The following is a 17,199-nucleotide window of genomic DNA, read 5'->3' on the forward strand; positions in this document are numbered from 1 at the left end:
AGTTAATTAGCTAGAATTATTAGTCATTTTCTCCCATTTATGTTTAATTTCTACATTTTAATTTTTGTAATACATTGGATATACTGTCTTTGCTCTTTTGTGATCACCTAGAGTTGTACATAATAACACTGAACTGATTGGTTGGAATAAAGCACACGGTCCTTTCTATACTCATTGTGTTTTCATCCTTTCTTCCCTATATACACTCACCTGTATTTTAAAGTTGATTTATTGCAAAAGCTCTTACTACAACCCGAGTATTTATACGGCTTCCCCTGGTGTGCATGCTCTGATGTTTGTTAAGGCCTATTTTAGGAGAACAGCTTTCGCCATGTTGGAAGAATTTCTATCTATTTTTCCCAGCATGGACTCTTCGAAGTCAAATAAGCCTATGGCATTCTCATGGGCACCATGGCTGGTCCTGTGTTTAATAACCCAAGATGAGCCACGGTGTGTCGTCCAAACCCAGTAATTCTTTCCATCAGGAGCCTTTTCCACATTCCAGGTATTTACATCATTTGTCCAGCATGGCTTCTTTGATGTGAAGTAAGCTCAATCCTGCTTTTGAAGCCCTTTTCATAATCCAGACATTTAAATGGTTTCTCCCCTGTATGTATTCTGTAATGTTTAGCAAGGTTTGCGTGCTGACTGAAGCCCTTTCCACACTCCTGACATTTAAATGGTTTCTCCCCGGTGTGGATTCTGTGATGTGTTTTAAGGTATGTACTGTGAGCAAAGCTCTTTCCACACTCCTGACATTTAAATGGTTTCTCCCCTGTGTGGACCCTGTGATGTGAGCTAAGGTGCCAGCCCGAACTGAAGTTTTTCCCACACTCCAGGCACTTAAATGGCTTATCTCCTGTGTGAATTCTCCGATGGGAGGTAAGGTGATGATGGCGACGGAAGTCCTTTCCACACTCCAGACATTTAAAAGGTTTCTCCCCTGTGTGGATTCTGTAATGTGAAGTAAGGCCTCCACTCTCTTTGAAGCTCTTTCCACAGTCCTGACACTTAAATGGTTTCTCCCCTGTGTGGATTCTGTAATGTGAAGTAAGGCCTCCACTCTCTCTGAAGCTCTTTCCACAGTCCAGACACTTAAATGGTTTCTCACCTGTGTGGATTCTTTGGTGTACAGTAAGTTGCTTTCTCCCAGTGAAGCTTTTCCCACACTCCAAACATTTATATGCTTTCTCCCCAGTGTGAATTCTGTGATGTACAGTAAGGGCTGTCCTCCGTCTGAAGCTCTTTCCACAGTCAAGACACTTAAATGGTTTCTCTCCTGTGTGGATTTGGTTATGTTTAGTAAGATCTCCACTGCCACTGAAGCTCTTTCCGCACACCAGACATTTGTATGGTTTTTCCCCTGTGTGAATTCTTTGATGTGTAGTAAATTGGCCACTCTGACGGAAGCTCTTTCCACATTCCAGGCACTTAAATGGTTTCTCCCCTGTATGAATTCTCTGATGGTAGTTGAGGTGATGACTCCTTCCGAAGCGTATTCCACACTCCAGGCATTTATATGGTTTCTCCCCTGAATGAATTCTTTGATGGAAGCTAAGATTAACACGCGTACCAAAGCTCTTTCCACACTCCAAACATTTAAATGGCTTCTCCATTCTGTGGATTTTCTTATGGAAATGAAGGTCTCCACTCTGACTGAAGCTCTTCCCACACTCCAGGCATTTAAATCGTTTCTCCCCTGTGTGAGCTTTTTGGTGCCAGGTAAGACTTGTGCTACTTCTAAAGGTCTTTCCACACTCCAGGCATTCAAATGGTTTTTCCCCTGTGTGGATTCTCTGGTGAGAAATAAGCTGTCCACTCTGACGGAAACTCTTTCCACACTCCAGACATTTAAATGGTTTCTCCCCTGTGTGAATTCTTTGATGGCTGGTAAGGTTTTTACTTTGGCTGAAACTCCTTCCACACTCCAGACATTTAAATGGCTTCTCCTTTGTGTGGATTCTGTGATGTTTCTTAAGGTCTCCAGTACACTGGAAAGCCTTTTCACACTCCAGACATTTAAAGGGTTTCTCCCCTGTGTGAATTCTTTGGTGGGCAGTTAGGTTTCCACTCTTACTGAAGCTCTTTCCACACTCCAAGCATTTAAAGGGTTTCTCCCCTGTGTGGATTCTTTGGTGGTAGATAAGGCTTGTGCTCCGACTGAAACTCCTTCCACACTCCAGGCAATGAAATGGTTTCTCCCCTATGTGAGCTCTTTGGTGGCAGGTAAGGCCTGAGCTATTTCTAAAGGTCTTTCCACAGTCCAGGCATTTAAATGGTTTCTCCCCTGTGTGAGTTCTTTGGTGGCGGATAAGGCTTGTGCTCCAACTGAAGCTCTTTCCACATTCCAGGCATTTAAATGGTTTCTCCCCTGTGTGCATTCCCTGGTGGCAAATAAGTTGTCCACTCTGACAAAAGCTTTTTCCACACTCCAGGCATTTAAATGGTTTCTCCCCTATGTGAGTTCTTTGGTGACAGGCAAGGTGTGTGCTACTTTTAAACGTCTTTCCACACTCCAGGCATTCAAATGGTTTCTCCTGTGTGTATATTCTCCAATGGCTATCAAGGGCTGATTTATGAGCCAAGGTTTTACAATGTTCAGGGCACTCTTTCCTGCTCTTTCTTTGGTGTGGCTTTTGATGGGCTGGTACTTCAGGGAAGTCATCTTCCAGACAAGCAATGGATTTATTCCACTCCTTACTTCTTCGCTTTCCCTCTTGCTCCTTCATTGCTTCTTGATTCTCACCATTCCCTTCCACATCCCGACACTTAGCACTTTCCTCCAGGACTTGAAGTGCTTCCTTTTCATTTGCCATCTCCTGCACATCCCCTACTGAAACAAAGGGAATCCAAATGTGAGTGCAACTGACTTTCAAGTCAAAGAGAGAACTGAATCACCTGCTGTGGAGAATGTGACAATATACAAAAGCCAACTTTGACTGGACATGCCTTCAAAGACTCAGTGTACAGACTGACCCTGATACAAATTATACTCTTATTGATTTATTAGATCTCAAGTGCAAATCAGGGAGAGAAAACTGTTTAGCCAGGAGAGTCATTAACTGATGTGGTTCTTAATGGTTGCTTGGTCCACACTGATCCCCAACCTTCTTCTTGTATTGCTGTTTCCAAGACACCCTCCCAAAGTTTGTTTAACTCCAGTGATTGTCCACAGACCACACCAATATAACCTTTTCTATGCCTCTTTCAAGGCTTTCGACCATTACCTGACTGAGTGCCTCTCCTAGTAGGAATCTCCTTGTACCCTATGATCTACATCTGTGGCATCCTCCAAATGTCTCCTCCAAGGGACATTTCTCAGAGGAGAGCAACCACAGGATTTAAGGGGTTCATGCTCATAATGAAGCAATTCTGTTCTTCATCAGAAGCTATAGAAAGAACAAATTCAGCACTATGCAGCCAAGGAAGAGGCACAAGACAGATGCCCCTGACACCCTTGCTGTTTGCAACTGTAACAATGGTTCCGGATAGGGAGTAGGCAATCCTGTGCCCCCAGATGCTTTGGACTACAAGTCCTACAATCCCTGACTACTGTCCATACTGCCTGGGGCTGATGGGAGCTCTAGTCCACAGCGCCTGGAGGGCACCAGGTTGCCTATTCTGCTCTAGTCAATAGAATAAGAAAAAATCCTACCATTAAAGACATTAAAATAAGTGACAAGGACTATGCAACCAGCCTGTTTTCAGACGACCTCCCACGAACCTTAAGGAACCCCAAGGAAGCAACTGACAAGAACTGTTAAAGGAGTTTGTGACAGCCACAGAAGTTAATTTTAGGGTGTCTGAGCTACTGCCTATCAGCACCCAAAGGGGTAGGTAGCCATGTTAGTCTACGGCAACAAAAACAACAAGAGTTGTCTGGCACCTTCAAAACGTTAAAGGCTAACAAATTTAGTCTAGCAGAAGCGTTTCTGGAATGCAGTCCACTTCATCAGATGCATCGACTATGATGGAGAGTTTCAGGTTTTTATACAGTACATGCGGGGGGGGGGGCTGTAAACAGGGAAGTCAGAAGGAAACTCAATGCAAAAAGCACTGATGGCGACAATCACATTAACGGTGGCCACTTACAATGCACCTGTTGCTGATAACAGAAACACTTGCCAGGACGCAAGCCAGGGTGCAGGAAACCCATGTTCTGGCAAGGAGAGCCTTAACAGATGCAGGAGGTTCTGATCTTCAGATGGTTGCTCTCAAGGAGTTGACGACAACAAACGGGACAAGGGAGAGGGGCTCAAGCAATCCTTCTTCCAATGCGTCTGCCTATTCAGGTTTGGAATGCCTAACAGCTTGTGTCTTGTTGACATCTTTACTGGTAAGTAAGAACAATAACAGGGATTCTCTGTAGCTTTCAATCCAGGGAAACAGGATCCTTACCCAGAGAGACCACTTCCCCATGATTCTCCAATATGACTTCCCTGAGGCCTAGATCCAGCAGAGCCCACTCCTCCCTGTTGAAATGAACAGCCACCTCCTGAAAGGGTGCTGGAACATGAAATGGGGAGGGGGGAGAGAATGTATTTCTCATCACAAAAAATACAGCTAGCTGTAAAGGAAGGCAGGACACTGGGGTTCTACCAACCCCCTTTTCCCGCTGCCACCACCTCTTTGCCACCACCAAAACCCGGGAAGTACTAGTTCCCCTCTACTCAGCACTGGTTAGGCCTCATCTGGAGTACTGTGTCCAGTTCTGGGCGCCACACTTGAAGAAGGATGCAGACGAACTGGAGAGGGTTCAGAGGAGGGCAACAAAGATGATCAGGGGACTGGAAACAAAGCCCTATGAAGAGAGACTGAAAGAACTGGGCGTTTAGCCTTGAGAAGAAAAGACTGTGAGGAGATATGATAGCACTCTTCAAGTACTTGAAAGGTTGTCACAGAGAAGAAGGCCAGGATCTCTTCTTGATCATCCCACAGTGCAGGACATGGAATAATGGGCTCAAGTTACAGGAAGCCAGATTCCGGCTGAACATCAGGAAAAACTTCCTGACTGTAAGAGCAATATGACAATGGAACCAATTACCTGGGGAGGTGGTGTGCTCTCCCACACTGGAGGCGTTCAAGACGAGGCTGGACAGCCATCTGTCAGGGATGCTCTGACTTGGATTCCTGCATTAAGCAGCGGGTTGGACTCGATGGCCTTGTAGGCCCCTTCCAACCCTACTATTCTATGATTCTATGATTCTTCAGCTCAGCTCTAGCTGACACTAGAGGATCCCTCTTGTTCCCTCCAACCCTTCCAGAAAGAATCAGCAGCCACTGAATTTAGCACTGACCCAGGAAAGAAATAGCTGCAATAATTTTGAGGTAGATGTTTATTTGCAGTTCAGGGGTGAGGGAACGGGAAGAGAAATAAAACATAATACGAATAGAAATACCCAAGAGCCAATTCGCTGTTTGGAAACCCGACATAGGCTAAAATAACAAAACTCTACCTGGCCTAGCTACTCACACATCAAAGTAGGATCCTTTGTCATGCCAGCATAAGACCACCTTCCACCCAGACTGGATAAAAACCCAACGGACAAAGAACGGATGTTCACTTGTCTGTTTTTATCTGTTTCCTGCCCAGCTCCTAGCTCCTTTGCAACCCCCCCCCCCCGCCCCCAAGGAGGATGAGATGGCTTTTCACTCCTCTCCAGCTGTGCTGGCCCTTTGGCAGGCCTAGATGGTTTATGGCCTTGAGTCAAGATAAGAACTCCCACCCCAGCCTTGAAACTTTCCAGCCTCCTTTCAGTCCAAGTGGCTGGAGTTGCAAATCTTCTTCAGAGGGAGGGATCCTACACCCTCCTACAATAAAACAATAAAACGCAACGTAAAGGAACTACCTCATGCTATTAACCCTTGCCTACCCTGGCCTTCCTCCTGATTAGGCCATCTCCTTTACACTAGCCACCTCAGTCCCTTAGAAAAATCAAAACAACGACGGTCAAACAATGCCTTTTTGAGGACCAATGAAAAATTCTTCCAGCTCTCTGTCTCATCATGAGTTTTAATTACTCATTAATTAAAAGAGATCTGGATAACTTTGCGTTGGAAAGTCTGCTGTAACTTATAGCAGAGTTGCCTTGTGTACAGAAAGCGTGGTAACACAGCATCTAGTATTAGAAGCAATAAAAGCAGGCTCGAGCTACTTTAGTTCAAATCAACTTACTTAATTAGTGCTTTTATACACATTGTCAGAGGAGGCTATCTGGCACTGTTTAAGTACAAGCTCCCCTAAAGCTGGGTGCTTGGTTGTAAGTGAGCAAAGGCATGAGATTTGGTTCTTGCTTCCTTCAGGAAGGGGGTGTATGTGGTTTGTTGCAGAGGGAAGAGAAGAAGGAAATGGGGAGCAGGAAAAGGAACTGATCAAACTACAGACAAGGGGGGATGAACAAAACAAGAGGGTGTTGATGCCAAACATTCTCTATCACCCCCTAGTGTCTGGAAGCATACGGAGTTGTTGCTTTTATCCAACACTTTGGACTGCTCAAAAGGGAGAGCAGGCAGTGCCTCCTTATCCTGGGACATAGGACAACACTGTCATCAGAAGACCATATCACAGGGCTTCTGCAAACTATGATCTCTCCAATTACTACCACTTGTCTCCCTTGATATGAGGGGAGGGACCTTCCACAAGCAGAGCCCTTCCTTTCAAATTAGGCAGATCCTGGATCCAACCCCTGCCTGTAATACTGGCAACACCGGGCCCATATTTACACATTTCTAAGTGTAGAGCCTCCACCTAGCACAGCAGTGTAGCATGAGAAGGGGGCCCTTGCTCTTGAACCCCACCACAGAGGGAAGGTGCATTTACTGATTGATGTATCTGTTTGGAGGATTTTAATAGTGCCTTTCAACCATATTTCTGGGGCAATTGATTTACATAACATTAAAATCACAATAATATGCAATCAAAACCAAGGCAGCAACAAAAACAGCCATTAAAACAGTTCATCTTAAAAAGCTTGGCAGAACTAAAAGTCTCACTTGGCGCCAAAATTAAAGTGAGGGATGTTGTGTCCCCTCTTTATCAAAAGCTGCCTGCCTTTTCTCTCTGCAGCCCACCGCCCCGACGCCATCTCCTTTCCACCTGGCTGGAGTTTTGGTGTGCAGCCTTTGTCTCTTCCCACTTCACCACACAAACCCATTTTGAAGTCACTACATCCCTTCCCTAAATGCTGGCTTTTTAGCACATAAGCTGGCATATAAGTATTAGTAATGAATAATAAATAATTCCAGCCGCTGATGTAACAGCAGCTTCACTGAGACATTCAGTGGTTAGTGTGGCTTCTAAAAAGTGCAGGGATGGGGGGAGCATTATTCACAAGTGATTTCCCGTCCCGGGGGGGGGGGGAACATTGTCTTAAATGCCACTGTGGATTTAGTCATTTTATTTTAACCCTCATTGGGGAGCTCACAAGTCAAGTACAAGTTTCAGGGAGGGAAGAAAAACCAAAGCGCTTTGCAGAGATAACCACAGCTGTTGCCCCCTCCCACTCAACTTTAATCAAGTCCACAAGTCCCAATCCCTGACTTCCCCCCATCTTAGCCAAACCACGCACCCCTGTGCCCCTCCAAAACAGCAGGTATAACTCTTCAAAAGGAACCTGATACCTTCACAACCATAGAGACCAAAATGGTGTGTGCGTGTGTCAGGAGCAGTTAAGGATGATAAAGGCTGAAAACAGATGCTCCCCCATGTGGGGGGAGCCCCCCAAACACACATCACCCTGCCTCAGGAAATGGAGGCACACTGTTCTCTGCCCCGCAGAACCGGCTCAAGACGCTTTGCGGACTTCGGAAGGGCACCCCTCCCAAATGGCACTTCTGCTGCTCTACTCTGCCTTAGTTAGGCCACATTTGGAGTGCTGTCCAGTTCTGGGGGCCCATTTTAAAAAGGGCATTGACAAGTTGGAGCACGTCCAGAGAAGAGCAACTAGGGTGGTGAGGGGTCTGGAAACCAAGTCCTCTGAGGATTGGTTGAAAGAGCTGGGAATGTTTAGCCTGTAGAAGAGGAGACACGATAGCGGTCTTCAAATATCTGAAAGGCTGCCATGGACAACACAGAGCAGACTTGTTCTCTCTTGCTCCAGAGGGCAAGACGAGAACAAAGGGTGGAAGTTTTAGGGAAGCAGATTTTGGCTAAACATTAGGAGAAGCTTCCTAACAGTCAGAGCTGTTCAGCAGTGGAACAGACCGCCTCGGGAGGTAGTGGGATCTCTGTCACTGGAGGTATTTAAGCAGAGACTGGACAGCCATCTGTCAGGGATGCTGTAGCTGCACCCTGCATTGCCAGACCTGCATCAAGCAGGGGGTTCGACTAGATGACCTCGGAGATCCCTTCCAACTCTTATGCTTCAGGGACCCTTATATACCCAGGCAACATCCAAGATCATCAGAGGAGGCCTTGCTGGTCATTCCAAACTGAACGGAATGTGGCCATGAAGAGCCCTGAGGGCGGGCCTTCTGTGTTGTAGCACCAATCCTCTGGAAAGCCCTCCCTCATGCAGTTTGGGAGGCAGAAAATGTAACAACCTTTAAATGCCTCCTGAAAACACACCTTTTCACACAGGCTTCCCCTGGGCTGTAAATGCTGCTGGGTTTTACTTTGGTTTTACGTGGTACTTTCAAAATTTTAAAAGTTTTATATTGTGTCTTGTCATGTTGCATTTTATGGTTTTAATCATGAACTGTCTATACAGCCTCTGCTATTGCCTCCAATACTGGAGGTAGCACAGGACCATCGGGACTGGTAGGCCTCCTCCTCCAGGAATTTGTCCAACCCCCTTTCAAAGCCATCCAAATTGATGGCCATGATGACATCCTGTGGCAGTGAAGTCCATAGTTTAACTCTGTGCCGTGGGAAGGAGTCCTTCCTTTTATCTGCCCTGAATCTCCCACCACTCAGCTTCACGGGATGCCCCCCCGCAAGGTTCTAGTATTATGAGAGAGGGAGGAAAATGTCTCCCTATCCACATTCTCCACACCTTGCATAATCTTGAACCCCTCTATCATGTCTCCTCTTTTTTCTAAGCTAACAGGCCCCAATGTAAAAAACCCAAACACATAAGGGTGGGGGGAATCCCCAGAACAGGCCAATGAGCATGCTCAGTGTCCCAAGAATGCAGAGTGTCTTTTGGGGAAGGGATGGAATGGAGGGGGGGGGGTAATCCTAGAAGAGGGCATGGCTGGCCAGCTAGCATCCTGAAGCCAGAGCTCTCTGTACTGCAACACTGCCCACATCTAGATCTGTCCATTTCAACCAAAGTCCAGAAACTTCTTTAATTATACGATGGGAGTACAGATTCTGTTGGCTTTCGCCAGGGGGCTCCTTTACCTTAAATTGCATTAACCCAGCCTGTTTTAGACTGTAACTCGAATTCCAAACCATTGGCCGTGCTGGCTGGGGCTGATGGGAGCTGAAGTCCAAAACATCTAGAGGGAACCAAGTTGAGGAAGGCTGCCCCCTCTCCTTCCCTCATTTCTCTCCCCATATCTTCTGCCCGGCTGCGACCCTTTGGACAACCACTTTGGACAAACCTTTGCTGCCTCCCAAAAGGAAGAAGTCAGTGGGATGCAGTACAGGGAGCACACACAAAATAAATGCAATCCAAATAAGAATGTGTAATGAACAGAAATAATTGGTAATCATTGATAAATGGAACATAAGAGAACCACTGTCAATAAACTAATTTGATCTTCAACCCTAGATCGGTATCCCCACACCTCCTGCTAACTTAAGAACAAAAGGAGCGAAAGCATATTAATACACTGTGCATGGACATGCTGGCTGGGGATGGTGGAAGTTGCAGTCCAACACATCTGGAGGGCACTAGGTTGCGGGAGGCTCCTGTACAGGGATACATGACATAAACTAAAACAATATATCTACAAAAATTACTAAAGAGGAAGAGTAAATAAGATGTGATAAAACTATGTATCAAGGTTACTAATACGTAAAATAATTAATGCATAAAGTGAAACGTATCGAAAATATATTCGCCTAGCATTGGTTAAACTATGTAGAATGATGAGTACATAAATGATAAATGGAAAAATATGATGATATTAATAATGTAAAGATGCAGGAGCAAAACAATGTGTAAGAACAATTAGGACCTTTGGTAAAGCAAGTTATTAATGCAGTAGTTTAAACAGAGAAACTCCCCTTCCTCCAATATATTATTAATGGGATGGCAATAACGATCTGATTTGCAAAATATTACTGAGATGATGCATATCTACCAAATTTCTTGTCGAGAGATCTGCTGGGTCAAGCTGGAGAAGTTCCAAAAATAAAAAAAGGAAGAAAATAATAATCCACAGAGATTGGGAAAAAATAGCTTAGCAGCACTGAGGCAAAAAAAAAAGATACAGGAAGCCAAAACGCTCCTTTCGATCTCCCTTTCAAAAAAGAAAAGCAGGGATGCCCTCAGGAGGGAGCGATGATTTTCAGGAGGGAGGAAACGAGAGCGAGATTTCAAAAGGCCAATGAGGCAAGAGGGGGGGAAATACTTTCCTTCCTTGGGAAAAATCGGCTACGCATTAAGCCAAAACTCTCCAAGAGAGGCAAGCCGTCTTTGTACCTCCTCGAAGATATAAAAACCCCTTGGTTTTTGGAAACACCCCACGATTTCTCGGTCTTCTCATTGGTTGTTACTGACCTCTTTCTTGAGTGATGAGTTTTAGGTCCATTCATTCTGTTAGGCCTGGTAAACTTTCTTGTCTGGAAACCAAACGCCATAAATTTTACACCGCCAAGCCAAGAAACGAAGCAGCAAGTACCACGGTTCAGAACTCCTCCACAAGACGGTGTAAAAGCCGGCACGGAATGGAACGGCCCAGCACAGCTTTATTTTAAAAACATCATGCCAAAAATAGTGGCATGTGTTAGAAACACTTGAGAACAATGTTTTAGGCTAAAAGGCTTGCAACATTATTATTAACCCAGGAATGCCCAGAACACATCCGGAACAGAATGGAATGACCGGGAATGGCTACTTCCAAAATGAGTTCAATCAAGCACGCTCACCAGTCACGCATAACTGCGTGGCAGGGATTCAATAAGCCTCAAAACATCCACAGAAACCATGTTGTGATACCCGTTCTGGGCAATAGCCCGTATTCAAGAAAAATGGCCCAGATAGGCAACTTTCAAGTGAGGAAACTCGACCAAACTCAGTCACGCATACTTACAAGGGACTGATGTAATAAGCCACAAAACGTCCACAGAAACAATGTTCTGATACCTGCACCGGGCCATAGGCCGGAACAGAAAAAGGTCTAAACATGCATAGGATTGCGACTTGACAGACTAGATTGATCATGACTTTGGAGCCCCACACATGTGGAGGGCTCCATCATGCCTAGCCACGGGTACCATTGGTGTTGCTCATTCAGAAAATTGTGCAGTGGAGAGGTTGGCTTCTTGTTCCAATCCCTCCAGTTCCTTTTCAGTTTTCTGCAGGGTAGGCCTCCAAAATTGCTTGCAAGCCTTGCCCTTTGTGCATCTAATTGACATATTTCATCCCAATCTGACCTGAGTTCTTTCAGCCATGTTTGACAGAACAAGTTTGGCCTTTCCCCTTTACAAATAAAGCCTGGAGCTTTTCTGATGTCCTTTATACATAATACTGATCTTATTACTGGGATGTTTTCCCCAGCCTGTGTCTTTAATTTCATTCTTGTCTTAGCCAATGGACTCAGGCCTGGTTTTTAGTCTCTTCACTGACTATTGTAACCGAAGCTCCTTCCATGCCTACAGATTGATTGTTGAAGTCTACAGTGTCACGAATTTCACCTCTGATGCATGTTACCAAGCTTTAGTTCTGTATTTAGGAAGCTCTTGGCTGCCACATAACTATCTATATTTATTTAAACCCTTCAAACAAAGAGTACACCACAAATTGCCACAGGTTGGGTTCAATTTTGGTTTTGCACTAACAGGAGTTAGTAAGGGGAAAACCTTTAGATCCTTTCCCCATTGTTATTATTTTTATTTATGCATTTATTACATTTCTATACCACCCAATAGCTGAAACTCCCTGGGTGGTGCACAACAATTAAAACCATAAAATACAGTATGAAATATTATTAAAAAATAAAAAATATTAAAAGAAACATTACAAACATTTAACGTATAAAACTACAGTATAAATGAAGTAAAAACATTACAAACATTTAAAGTATAAAACTATAGTATACATTTTTTATAAGATGATGTATAGATGGTATATGTCACCATTTAAATTGTCTAAAATGTATAGAGGTGTTTCTGGAAAATGTTGGAAATGTGAAGATCAAGAGGGAATGTTTTATCATTTATGGTGGACTTGTAAAAAACCTAAAACATTTTGAAATGAATACAGTCTTTAGCTCAAAGAATATTAAAGACTTTGTTGTTTATTCGGTCAGTTGCTTCCGACTCTTCGTGACTTCATGGACCAGCCCACGCCAGAGCTTCCTGTCGGCCATTGCCACCCCCAGCTCCCCCAAGGTCGAGTCCGTCACCTCCAGAATATCATCCATCCATCTTGCCCTTGGTCGGCCCCTCTTCCTTTTGCCTTCCACCTTCCCTAGCATCAGCATCTTCTCCAGGGTATCCTGTCTTCCCAGGGTATCCCGTCTTCAGACTTTAAAGAGTACTATATATATATTATATATCTATATAGATATATAATATATCTCTATATATTAAAGACTACTATAGAATTAAAGCCAGAAACTTTTTTATTGGGACTAACAGATAAAGACATAAAAGAGAAGGGGGGAACCCTCTTTCTCTACATGACAACGGCTGCAAGGTTATTGTATGCACAAAAGTGGAAGAATGAAACAATACCAACTGGGAACAAGTGGATCATGAAAATGATGGAGCTGGCAGAGATGGCAGAGATGGCAAAACTTGCTATTATAATTAAAGAAGGATCAACAACTAAATTTATGTTAGATTGGAAACCTTTTATAGAATTTGTACAAGAAATAGAGAAAAATGATATCTATGTATGTGGATTTTGAACTTTGAGATGGTTCTCTTTGTTGTTGTTGTTGTTGTTAAAATTAGGAGAGAAATGAGATAATGTCTGTGAACTCAATGTATGATATACAACTAAGATAAGAACTAGAGAATAATAAGCATTTGTTGTGTAAGGGGAGCCAAAGGTAGATTTCTTACAATCTTAAGAAATATTTTAGTGTATGTGTATTGTGTGTTTATGTTGTTGTTGTGTTGTTGTTTTTTTAAATAAAAAAATATATTAAAAAAACTACAGTATAAATGAAGTAAAAACCAGAATAAAACCTAGCAGCAATGCAGAGATTTGAAATACAATAACAGATTTAAAACAACAGAGCTAAAAGAGTAAAATGCCTGGGAAAACAAAAAGGTATTTTCCTGGCTCCAGAAAATAATCTCACTAAAACATGACATCAAAATGCAACCATGTAGGCTAAAACAATAGTTCATTTTAAAAGAAAACAGCATTCCTGGGTATCAAGGATTTCTGAATAGTTTAAGATTTTGGGAGGTGAGCTCTCTGAGTCCAAGTCCCTCACACAGCTCTGAATAGGCTGTGAGCTGATAGGTACACAGGCATTGTTGAGTTTCTGGATATTACGAAGCTGTTATGCAGCCTGTGACACCCACGGGAGAAGCAGATGTTTCAACTAAGTATTTCCCCTTTGCACCTCCTGCTGCTGGATGTGATGCTCGTCAAGTGAAAGAGCAGAGAGACAAAATATGACCTCGCTTGTCCCTGGTGGTCTAGTGGTCAGGATTCGGCACTTTCACTGCTGCGGCCCGGGTTCTATTCCCAGTCAGGGAATTGTTTTGCCAGATGAAAGAGGCCTTTTCTGGCTGTGGCTTCTCTGCATATTGATGGCACTTAGCTCCAAATCCACGAATAACCACTCCCAGCGGCTTCATACACATGTTAAACAACATTGGGGACAAGATGGTACCCTGCGGAACCCCATAGCTCAATTGCCAAGGGGCCGAGGAATGGTCATCCAATGTTGCTGTCTGAAATTGACCCTGCAGGTAAGACAAGAAGCACGGCAACACAGTGCCTCCAATGCCCATCCCACGGAGTTGATCCAGGAGGATCCTATGGTTGATGGTATCAAAAGCCGATGAGAGATAGAGCAGAATTAAGAAGCTTGCCCTCCCCCGTCCCTCTCTTGATAAAGGTCATCCATCAGGGCAAGCAAGGCTGATTCAGTCCTGTAACCAGGTTGAAACCCAGATTGGAATGGGTCTAGATAATCTGTATCTTCAAGGAGTGCTGTTCTACCAGGACCCTCTCCAGTACCTTCCCTAAGAAAGGGGTATTTGCAACTGGTTGGTAGTTGCCTAAAACCATTGGATCCAGAGTGCGCTTCTTCAGGAGTGGTTGCATTACTACGTCCTTAAGGATAGCAGGGACCACTCCTTCCTGTAGAGAAGCACTCATCACACCCTGGACCCACCCAGTCATATCCCTTCGGCTAGCTTTTACTGGCCAGCAGGGGCAAGGATCGAGAGGGTACGTGGTCAGTCGCATTGCTGCAAGTACCTCCTCCATGTCATCAGGCTGCAGCAACTGAAACTGATCCCACAAAATTAGGCAGATGGTGGCATCAGACATCCCGACTGGAACTGTGCTAACAACGGCATCAAGTCTGCTGCAAAGATAAGTGATTCTGTCTTCAAATGTGATGCAAAAAGGTCACAGCAGATCTGTGATAGGACCCCATTTTCTGGGGAGAGTGTTAACAGCCCCTGGCCACTTGAAAGAGCTCCACTGGATGGCTACTTGAGGACACAATGGAGGCAGCAAAGTAAGCCTTTTTTGCTGCCCACACCACCAAGCAATAGGCATGGTTATGTGCATGCTTGGTCATCTTCGCTTTGAGTCTTGTGCCATTTGCACTCTAGCTGATGTCCAGCCCGTTTCATTGACCATAGCTCCCCAGCATACCAGGGAGCAGAACAGTCTCTGCAGACCTGGAGAGGGCACTCAAGTGAAAGCAAGTCGCAGGCCCTCCGCATCTCACTGTTCCACAGCGAGACTAGGGCCTTGGCTGGATCACCATCTTTCTCCACTAGAAATTCCCCAAGAGTGTTCAGAAATCCATCGGATTCCATCAGTCTCCTGGGTGAGACCATCCAAATGGGTCCCCCGCCCCGCAGCAAGGAAGTAACGCCATAAATTCAATCTCACCAGAAAATGATCTGACCATGACAATGGGATTTCTTTTCAGATTATTCCTCTCATAGCTTGGAGATCAAGGGTATGCCCTGCTTCATGTGTTGGGCCGGTGACAAACTGCGATAGCCCCATGGTTGTCATGGAGGCCATGAAGTCCTGAGCTGGAATTCCAGAGACAGCCTCAGCGTGGAAGTTAAAGCCACCCAGAACCACCATCCTGAGTTCCTCCAACACCACACTTGAGACTAGGTATGCTGGAGAAATTCGAGACGGACTGAGCTCAGATTTCTAAGAATTCAACCTATGGAATCTGCTGTAGACCAGCCTCCTCAGGCTGTGTGGAGCCGGTGGACTTTCAGATCTTTTTTTGTTACTTTCACAAAATTTACGCATATTTATTCGTAGGAAAATATGCAAGTTCCTGCTGAGACTGGTAAATATAAGTGGGGCAAAGCTGAATGGAATGGGGGACAATACACTATATGTTACGTACTAAGGTAAATTATGTAAATTGTTGCAAACACCCTTATGGACTATTTGCATATTTTTCCGCACGAAGAATAAAAAAATTCGAATCTGTCTGTGAACGGATGACAGAAGGAAAGGCATGAAACACAGAAGGAGCGGATTTTAAACAATCTGTACATCCCTACTTGAGACCACCTCCATCAGCACAGTCAGGGAGGGTGCTGGGCAGCAGGGTGTTCGGCACACCAACAGCATCCCCAGTCTGTCTCTATAGCTCAACACCAGGTGCAGCCCCTCAAGACCCACTCCAAGGTGGAATGGTTTCCTAGTGAGAGAGTTGGAGGTTCTGTGAACCACAGCAACTTCCCCCTACCCCTTGGCCCTCTGGCCTCTGTTGGTGCTGTAGTATTAGGGCTGTGAATTGCTTCAGTGCTGAATCCAAATCCTGAAGCAAATCGGGGTGCTTCAGGGGTGCCGCGACGTGATCCGAAGCAAATCAGACCAGTGCCGAGGTGCTCCGAAGCAAAGCGGGTCACCGACAAAGAGCCTCGGTCTGCCTCGGAGATTCGGAGCTCTTCTGACGCCTTTGGAAGCCCAGACAGCCTCTTTCCAAAATGTATCAACTTGGGAAAGATCAGGGAGGGGTGAGGAGGAGGAGGGAGGGGGAGGGGGAAAGAGAGAGGAAGGGGTGGGAGTGAGCTTTGGTGAATGGCAACTCTAGTTGCCAAATTAGGGCTGAATATAAGTACCCAGGTGGGCAGAGCTGAGTCAGGTCAACCCCACCCAGCTCGCCCACCCACGTCTCAGCACAGTTCCAGCATGGACCCACACACAGACACACACTTCGCTTGCTTCTTTTGTTCTCACCCCAGACTCAATTTGCACATTCCCTAGGGAGGAAGGGACAGAGAAAGGTAAGCCCCCTTACAGGATAATCCATCTCTGCTCACCACTGAGGACAGCCACACCTCAGCTACTCTCTATAACAATAGGGAATCTGCCAGGCCAAACTTTCCCAGCCAATTGGACTAACCCCAAACCCATAACAATATTTTCAAAAAGTGGTGGGAATCATCCATTGTTGGCTTGTTTCTTCATCCCAGCAGTTCTAGGGAGAGCCCTTGGGGCAACCAGAAACCACCACAGCACCTAGCAGAGACTAACTGGGTGTCAGGAATGCCCCTGCTACCTTCTGAAATCCTCCAGTAGCCAGAATCAACACGCAGACAAAAGGGCTCCTTTCCAAGGCTTTATTTCCATTCAACCTAATGAAGCTTACAGATGCTAATTGCCTGAGACTAAGTGGAAATACAAAGGAGCAGCCTACCAGGGGAATCTAAGAGTAGGATGTCAGTTGGTCTCCGTTTGGAGAAAAGCGCGGCAAGTCTCTGAACTTAAGGAGTAGGAGGGGAGAGTCCCCCCTTTCCCGTGGGGCCTCGGGGTGCAGCTGTTGTTGTCGGGCCAGTCGGGCTGAGCGCCTCCACTCAGCGCCCGCAACCTCTCGCTTGTCTCTGCACCAGCGCCCCACGTCTAGAAG

The 17,199-nt window shown here is 45.2% G+C and overlaps 1 protein-coding gene across 1 annotated transcript; it reads right to left on the minus strand.

The window, feature by feature from the left end:
• Nucleotides 1-509: 509 nt before the first annotated feature.
• LOC146355808 (uncharacterized) lies at nucleotides 510-2,729 on the minus strand. Its single transcript, XM_084830858.1, has 3 exons — nucleotides 1,820-2,729; nucleotides 731-1,645; nucleotides 510-562 (listed from the first exon to the last, which is right to left on the minus strand). Exons 1-3 carry the CDS (start codon nucleotides 2,727-2,729, stop codon nucleotides 510-512), a joined length of 1,878 nt encoding a protein of 625 aa, XP_084686984.1.
• Between the last annotated feature and the right edge of the window lie 14,470 nt (nucleotides 2,730-17,199).

Source organism: Heloderma suspectum, chromosome 2 (genome assembly GCF_057233095.1).
Source record: "Heloderma suspectum isolate Gila_16-S chromosome 2, 16-S_ref, whole genome shotgun sequence".
NCBI classification, from domain to species: Eukaryota; Metazoa; Chordata; class Lepidosauria; order Squamata; family Helodermatidae; genus Heloderma; species Heloderma suspectum.

Bases quoted from the DNA above. Each gene is read 5' to 3' on its own strand.
- LOC146355808 (XM_084830858.1), bottom strand. From the start codon at position 2,729: ATGAAGGAGCAAGAGGGAAAGCGAAGAAGTAAGGAGTGGAATAAATCC. The intron at 1,646-1,819 runs GTGGACAGCTTA...GTCAGAGTGGAG, and splicing joins TGGAAAGAGTTTCCGTCAGA to ACCTTCATTTCCATAAGAAA. The intron at 563-730 runs ACAGTACATACC...AGGGCTTCAAAA, and splicing joins GTGTGGAAAGAGCTTTGCTC to GCAGGATTGAGCTTACTTCA.